This window comes from Arachis ipaensis, chromosome B05, assembly GCF_000816755.2.
Source record: "Arachis ipaensis cultivar K30076 chromosome B05, Araip1.1, whole genome shotgun sequence".
Taxonomy (NCBI): domain Eukaryota; kingdom Viridiplantae; phylum Streptophyta; class Magnoliopsida; order Fabales; family Fabaceae; genus Arachis; species Arachis ipaensis.
In genome coordinates this window covers 109,242,572-109,250,838 of record NC_029789.2, presented here as the reverse complement: position 1 = coordinate 109,250,838, position 8,267 = coordinate 109,242,572, and the positions used below count along the sequence as shown (strand labels likewise).

General features: G+C 39.7%; 1 protein-coding gene across 1 annotated transcript; it reads right to left on the bottom strand.

The window, feature by feature from the left end:
- LOC107640842 lies at positions 5,650-6,837 on the bottom strand. Its single transcript, XM_016344344.1, has 2 exons — positions 5,914-6,837; positions 5,650-5,718 (listed from the first exon to the last, which is right to left on the bottom strand). Exons 1-2 carry the CDS (start codon positions 6,835-6,837, stop codon positions 5,650-5,652), a joined length of 993 nt encoding a protein of 330 aa, XP_016199830.1.

Below are 8,267 nucleotides of genomic sequence, written 5' to 3'. Positions count from 1 at the left end.
GGGAGGAGCAACAAAGACAAGGAAGAGACATAGAGGAGCTCAAGAGCACCATTGGTTCTTCAAGATGAGGAAGACGTCACCCTCACTAAGGTGAACCCATTCCTTAATCTCCTTGTTCTTATTTTCCTATTTTTCGTTTACTATACTTTATGTTTATGTTTGTGTCTTATTACATTATCATTAGTATTTAAGTGTCTATGCCTTAAAGTTATGAATGTCCTATGAATCCATCACCTCTCTTAAATGAAAAATGTTTTAATTACAAAAGAACAAGAAGTACATGATTTCGAATTCATCCTTGAAACTAGCTTAATTATTTTGATGTGGTGACAATACTTTTTGTTTTCTTAATGAATGCTTGAACAGTGCATATGTCTTTTGAAATTGTTGTTTATGAATGTTAAATATGTTGGCTCTTAAAAGAATGATGAAAAAGGAGACATGTTATTTGATAATCTGAAAAATCATAAAAATGATTCTTGAAGAAAGAAAAAGCGGTGAATACAAAAGCTTGCGAAAAAAAATTAAAAAATGGCAAAAAGAAAAAGAAAAATAAAAAGCAAGTAGAAAAAGCCAAAAGCTCTTTAAACCAAAAGGCAAGAGCAAAAAGCCAATAGCCCTTAAAACCAAAAGGCAAGGGTAATAAAAAGGATCCAAGGCTTTGAGCATCAGTGGATAGGAGGGCCTAAAGGAATAAAATCCTGGCCTAAGCGGCTAAACCAAGCTGTCCCTAACCATGTGCTTGTGGCGTGAAGGTGTCAAGTGAAAACTTGAGACTGAGCGGTTAAATTCAAGGTCCAAAGCAAAAAAAGAGTGTGCTTAAGAACCCTGGATACCTCTAATTGGGAACTTTAGCAAAGCTGAGTCACAATCTGAAAAGGTTCACTCAGTTATGTGTCTGTGGCATTTATGTATCCGGTGGTAATACTGGAAAATAGAGTGCTTACGGCCACGGCCAAGACTCATAAAGTAGCTGTGTTCAAGAATCAACATACTGAACTAGGAGAATTAATAACACTATCTGAATTCTAAGTTCCTATAGATGCCAATCATTCTGAACTTCAAGGGATAAAGTGAGATGCCAAAACTATTCAAGAGGCAAAAAGCTACTAGTCCCGCTCATCTGATTGGAGCTAAGTTTCATTGATATCTTGGAATTTATAGTATATTCTCTTCTTTTTATCCTATTTGATTTTCAGTTGCTTGGGGACAAGCAACAATTTAAGTTTGGTGTTGTGATGAACGGATAATTTATACGCTTTTTGGCATTGTTTTTACATAGTTTTTAGTATGATTTACTTAGTTTTTAGTATATTTTTATTCGTTTTTAAATAAAAATCACATTTTTGGACTTTACTATGAGTTTGTATGTTTTTCTATGATTTCAGGTATTTTCTGGCTGAAATTGAGGGACTTGAGCAAAAATCAGATTCAGAGGTTGAAGAAGGACTGCAGATGCTATTGGATTCTGATCTCCCAGCACTCAAAGTGGATTTTCTAGAGCTACAAGAGTTTAACTGGCGCGCTCTCAATTTCTTTGGAAAGTAGACATCCAGGGCTTTCTAGAAATATATAATAGTCCATACTTTGCCCGAGTTTAGATGACATAAACTGGCGTTCAACGCTAGCTCTCTCCCCTATTCTAGAGTTAAACACCAGAAACAGGTTGCAAAGCAGAGTTAAACGCCAGAAACAGGTTACAAACTGGCGTTTAACTCCAAGGAAGACCTCTACACGTGAAAGCTTCAATGCTCAGCCCAAGCACACACCAAGTGGGCCCGGAAGTGAATTTCTGCATCATTTACTCATTTCTATAACCCTAGTAACTAGTTTAGTATAAATAGAACTTTTTACTATCATCTTAGGAGATCTTTGATTAGTTTTATGCTATCTTAGACCTTTATGGGGGATGGCCATTCGGCCATGCCTAGACCTTGTTCTTATGTATTTTCAACAGTAGAGTTTCTACACACCATAGATTAAGGTGTGGAGCTCTGCTGTTCCTCATGAATGAATGCAAAGTACTACTGTTTTTCTATTCAATTCAAGCCTATTTCTTCTCTAAGATATTCATTCGCACTCAAGAACATGATGAATGTGATGATTATGTGACGCTCATCATCATTCTCACTTATGAACGCGTGCCTGACAAACACTTCCGTTCTACATGCAAACAAGCTTGAATGTGTATCTCTTTGCATTCTAATCGTGAGATCAGAGTCTTCGTGGTATAGGCTAGAACTATTGGCGGTCATTCTTGAGGTCCGGAAAGTCTAAACCTTGTCTGTGGTATTCCGAGTAGGATCCGGGAAGGGATGGCTGTGACGAGCTTCAAACTCGCGAGTGCTGGGCATAGTGACAGACGCAAAAGGATTACTGAATCCTATTCCAGTATGATCGAGAACCGACAGATGATTAGCCGTGCGGTGACAGCGCATTTTGGACCATTTTCACTGAGAGGACGGGATGTAGCCATTCACAACGGTGATGCCCAACATACAGCTTGCCATAGAAAGGAGTATGAATGATTGGATGAAGACAGCAGGAAAGCAGAGGTTCAGGAGGAACGAAAGCATCTCTATACGCTTATCTGAAATTCTTACCAATGACTTACATAAGTATCTCTATCCCATTTTATGTTTTATTTATCTTTTAATTATTAAAACTCTATAACCATTTGAATCCGCCTGACTGAGATTTACAAGGTGACCATAGCTTGCTTCAAGCCGACAATCTCCATGGGATCGACCCTTACTCACGTAAGGTTTATTACTTGGACAACCCAGTGCACTTGTTGGTTAGTTGTGCGAAGTTGTGACAAAGAACTAAGATTAAGAACGTGCATATTGAGTTTTTAGCGCCGTTACCAAGGAATGAAAGATCACGATCACGATTTCGTGCACCAGGTGGCAATACCTTTTGTTTTCTGAATGAATGCTTGAACATTACATATTTTTAAATTTGTTGTTTATGAATGTTAAAATTGTTGGCTCTTGAAAGAATGATGAAAAAGGAGAAATGTTATTTGATAATCTGAAAAATCATAAAATTGATTCTTGAAGCAAGAAAAAGCAGTGAACACAAAGCTTGCAGAAAAATTGCGAAAAAAAAGAGAAAGAAAAAGAAAAAGCAAGCAGAAAAAGCCAATAGCCCTTTAAACCAAAAGGCAAGGGTAAAAAGGATCCAAGGCTTTGAGCACTAATGGATAGGAGGGCCTAAAAGGAATAAAATCCTGGCCTAAGCGGCTAAACCAAGCTGTCCCTAACCATGTGCTTGTGGCGTGAAGGTGTCAAGTGAAAAGCTTGAGACTGAGCGATTAAAGTCGTGGTCCAAAGCAAAAAGAGTGTGCTTAAGAGCTCTGGACACCTCTAAATGGGGACTCTAGCAAAGCTGAGTCACAATCTGAAAAGGTTCACCCAGTTATGTGTGTGACATTTATGTATCCGGTGGTAATACTGGAAAACAAAGTGCTTAGGGTCACGGCCAAGACTCATAAAGTAGCTGTGTTCAAGAATCAACATACTGAACTAGGAGAATCAATAATACTATATGAATTCTGAGTTCCTATAGATGCCAATCATTCTGAACATCAAAGGATAAAGTGAGATGCCAAAACTGTTCAGAAGCAAAAAGGCTACAAGTTCCGCTCATCTGATTGGAACTAAGTTCACTGATAAGTTTGAAATTTATTGTATATTCTCTTCTTTTTATCCTATTTTGTTTTTAGTTGCTTGGGAACAAGCAACAATTTAAGTTTGGTGTTGTGATGAGCGGATAATTTATACCCTTTTTGGCATTGTTTTTACATAGTTTTTAGTATGTTTTAGTTACTTTTTATTATATTTTTATTATTTTTTATTCAAAAATCACATTTCTGGACTTTACTATGAGTTTGTGTGTTTTTTTGTGATTTCAGGAATTTTCTGGCTAAAATTGAGGGACCTGAGAAAAAATCTGATTCAGAGGCTGAAAAAGAACTGCAGATGCTGTTGGATTCTGACCTTAGCGCGCTCTCAATTGTGTTGGAAAGTAGACATCCTAGGCTTTCCAGAAATATAATAGTTTATACTTTGCCCGAGATTTGATGGCTGAAATTGGCGTTCAAAGTCAGCCTAAAACATCTTGGCGTAAAACGCCCAAACTGGCACCATAATTGGAGTTAAACACCCAAACTGGCACCAAAGCTGGCGTTTAACTCCAGGAACAGCCTAAGCACGAAAAAGCTTCAATGCTCAGCCCAAGCACACACCAAGTGGGCTCCGGAAGTAGATTTCTGCACTATCTGCACTTAGTTACTCATTTTCTGTAAACCCTAGTTACTAGTTTAGTATAGAAACTACTTTTAGAGATCTTCTTTTGACCATCTCTGGACGTTTAGTCCTTAGACCATGGAGGCTGGCCTCATGGCCATGCCTAGACCTTTCACTTATGTATTTTCTACGGTGGAGTTTCTACACTCCATAGATTAAGGTGTGGAGCTCTGCTGTTCTTCATGAATTAATGCAATTACTACTGTTTTCTATTCAATTCACGCCTACTTCTTCTCTATGATATACTCTCATACTTCAACCTGATGAATGTGATGACCCGTGACACTCATCATCATTCTCACTTATGAACACGTGCCTGACAACCACAAAGTGATCTACATGATGTTCAACGTAGTCATTGGACAACAGCTGGAGTATATTCTCTTGGGTTTCTAATCTAAGATTAGAACTTTCGTGGTATAGGCTAGAATTATTGGTAGCCATTCCTGGGATCTGGAAAGTCTAAACCTTGTCTGTGGTATTTTGAGTAGGATCCAGGATCCGGAAAGTCTAATCCTTGTCTGTGGTATTCCGAGTAGGATCTGGGAAGGGATGACTGTGACGAGCTTCAAATCTGCGAATGTGGGGCACAAGTGACAGTGTGCAAAAGAACAATGGTTCTATTCCGACGCTAGCGGGAACCGACAGATGATTAGCCGTGCGGTGACAGCGCATATGGATTTGTTTTCATCCGAGAAGATCATACAGCTTGCCATGGAAGGGGGTAACACATGGTTGGAAGGAGGCAGTAGGAAAGTAGAAGTTTAGAAGTAACAAAGCATCTCCAGACGCTTATCTGAAATTCCCACCAATGAATTACATAAGTATCTCTATCTTATTTTATATTTTATTTATATTTTAATTATCAAAACATCATAACCATTTGAATCTGTATGACTGAGATTTACAAGGATGACCATATCTTGCTTCAAGCCGACAATCTCCGTGGGATCGACCCTTACTCACGTAAGGTTTATTACTTGGACGACCCAGTGCACTTGCTGGTTAGTTGTGTGGAGTTGTGAAAAAGAGTTGAGATTATGATCGTGCGTACCAAGTTGTTGGCGCAGTTGAGATCACAATTTCGTGCACCAATTATATAAATTCTCGCATTGATTTTTATTGCTTTAATTTACAATCATTTAGTTTTCTGTTTTCCAGCTCTTAAAAATTCTCAGAAAATTCCTGATTAATAAGATAGCACTCTTTTGTCAACTCGTTGGGAGATGACCTGGGATTCCTACTCCCAGTATTTTATTCTAAAATTTGTGACAACCCTTTCTAAATTGATAAGCAGAATTTTCGTCGGTTAAGAATTGTACTTGCAACAGTATTCTTATTATAAATTCTTAATCGGAAATTTTCCACACGTTACAGTCTTAGGGATGTCATCCTCATTTACCCTTATCTGATGGTAACCGAATCTCAAATCAATTTTGGAAAACACTCCAGCTCCTTGCAATTGATCCATCAAGTCATCTATCCTTGGTAATAGATACTTGTTCTTCACAGTCACTTTGTTCAACTGTCGGTAGTCCACACAGAGTCGCATTCCTCCATCTTTCTTCTTCACCAATAAAACTGGCGCTCCCCACGGTGATACACTCAGTCGAATGAACCTCTTGTTTAGAAACTCTTTAAACTGAGTCTTTAACTTGGCCAGCTCTATCGAAGCCACCCTATAAGGTGAAATTGACATTGGTCCGGCTCCCGGCACCAATTCAATCGCAAATTCAATCTCCCTTTGAGGTGGGAATTCAAGAATATCCTCCGGAAACACTTCTGAAAACTCTCTAACCACTGGAATCTGATCTAAGTGCTGGACATCGTCCGAAGCATTAGTAGTTAACAAGATGTAACCCTGACACTCTTCCCTACTACAGTGCACCATTACCGAGTTCATGTAGTAACCTTCAACTATCACTACTCCATTTTCTCCTTTCGGCATAAACTGAATTGTCCGTCCAAAACAATCCAACAAAACCCGGTTCTTCGATAACCAATCAAATCCAAAAATCATCTCCAACCCAACCATTGGTAAACAAATCAAATCATGCACAAAGTCTCTACCTTCAAGCTTAAATTCTACTTGCCTACAACCTGACCTAGTTATAACCGTCTGATGCAGAGTATGTACATGCAAATCAAATGGTAACCCTGACACTTTCAAGCTTAATTCCTCAACTTTAGCAAACGAAACAAATGAATGCGAAGCCCCAGTATCATATAATGCAATTATTATTTTATCACCAATAAAACATATACCTCTCATCAAAGGATCCACCTTGGAAGTATCCTTGGTATTCACAGCAAAGACTCGCCCCTGGTGTTGACCTTGACCCGCATTTGGGTTCTTTCCACATGTTGTAGCAACCACTCTGATATCTTCTTCCTTTGCCACGCTAAAAATGGTCATGAGTGTTCTTTCTGAAGCCTCCTTGCCCTTGAGGCGCATATCCTCCTCTCTTGAAGCTTTGACCTCTAAGATGGAAATACTTGCCACGCCCCTTACTAGAGGTTCCTCCATGAGTCTCCTTGGACACCGCCACTGTCTTGGCATACTCCTCAACAACCTTTGCTTTGTTCACTAAGTCCAAGAATGTACGAGTCTCCATAGGAGCCACAGCAGTCATAATGTTATCCTTCAACCCCCTCTGGTACTTAATACATTTTTAGCTCTCGTAGGTCTCTGGGGCACCATCACATACCCTAGAAAACCTACAGAGCTCCTCAAACTTGCTAGTGTAGTCTGCCACAGATAGGGAACCTTGTTTCAACTGCATCAGTTCCATCTCCTTTGCTTCTCTTGCAGACTCAGGAAAGTATTTCTTGTAGAAGGCCATCTGAAACACATCCCAAGGAACATGTGCATTTCGGAGCTGTAGTAAGCGACACTCGGCTTGCCATTAGTGCTGGACCTCTCCCGCAAGCTGATAAGCAGCAAACTCAACATTTTGATTATCTGGAACATGTTGCACCTGTAAGGCACGCTCCATAGCTTGGAACCAGTTGTTCGCTTCAATAGGATTAGTTAATCCTCGGAAGGTTGGTGGATGAACCTTGAGGAACGTCGCCAAGGTCATCGGAATACCTCCCGTGCTATCACCGTTTCCCTCAGCATTATCATGAGCATTCCCTTTGCCATTCCCGTTGCCGTTTCTATTTCCGGCCGGTTGGCCTAACCTCTACAAAGCTTTTAGAGTCGCGGCAGCATTAGCTTCCATTGTGTTTGCAAGGTTTGCCATGGCCGCCATGAACTCGGCATGGTTGTCGGCCAGTCGCTCATTCCTACTTTCTCGTGTACGTGTTCGACCTCATCCGTCAGTAGCCATGTAGGGTTCCTGTCTGCACCAAACAATCGATATCAAGGTGATCAGTCTTAATATCAAAAGCCTAGTGCTTCAATTATCCCAAACAGCCACTCACAAACAAGCATGCTATGCAATATCAAACAGATAACCTAATAGCATCAAAGAAAAGACACACAGAGTATGCAATGAAGCATAATCGGTCCATCCCTCTGGAGTTTAAGCCGGCTAGCCATATACAGATATACAGAACCAGACAGTAAAAACATCTTATACAAGTTTTCTTCTCCCAAATACAAGCCTCTAGGCAAAACAAGATACGAAAGTGAGAGACATATACAAAATAAATCAAAAAGACTCAAAAGGAAGTATCCGGATCCTCCGCTTCTGTCACCAACCAGACAACTCACCGAGGTGGGTTGTGACCTACATCTGAAAAATACAACAGAAATATGGTATGAGAACCGGAAGTTCTCAGTATGGTGACATGCCCAGTGATGTAGGATATAAGACCCCGGGATGCCAAAGGCGATCCTAGCCTTCATATCCATCACAAGATTCAATCTTAAAGCATACTAAAATCATAAAGCATATATATATATATCTTATCATAAATGAACAGGGTATTCTATCTTAAGAGATTTCTATT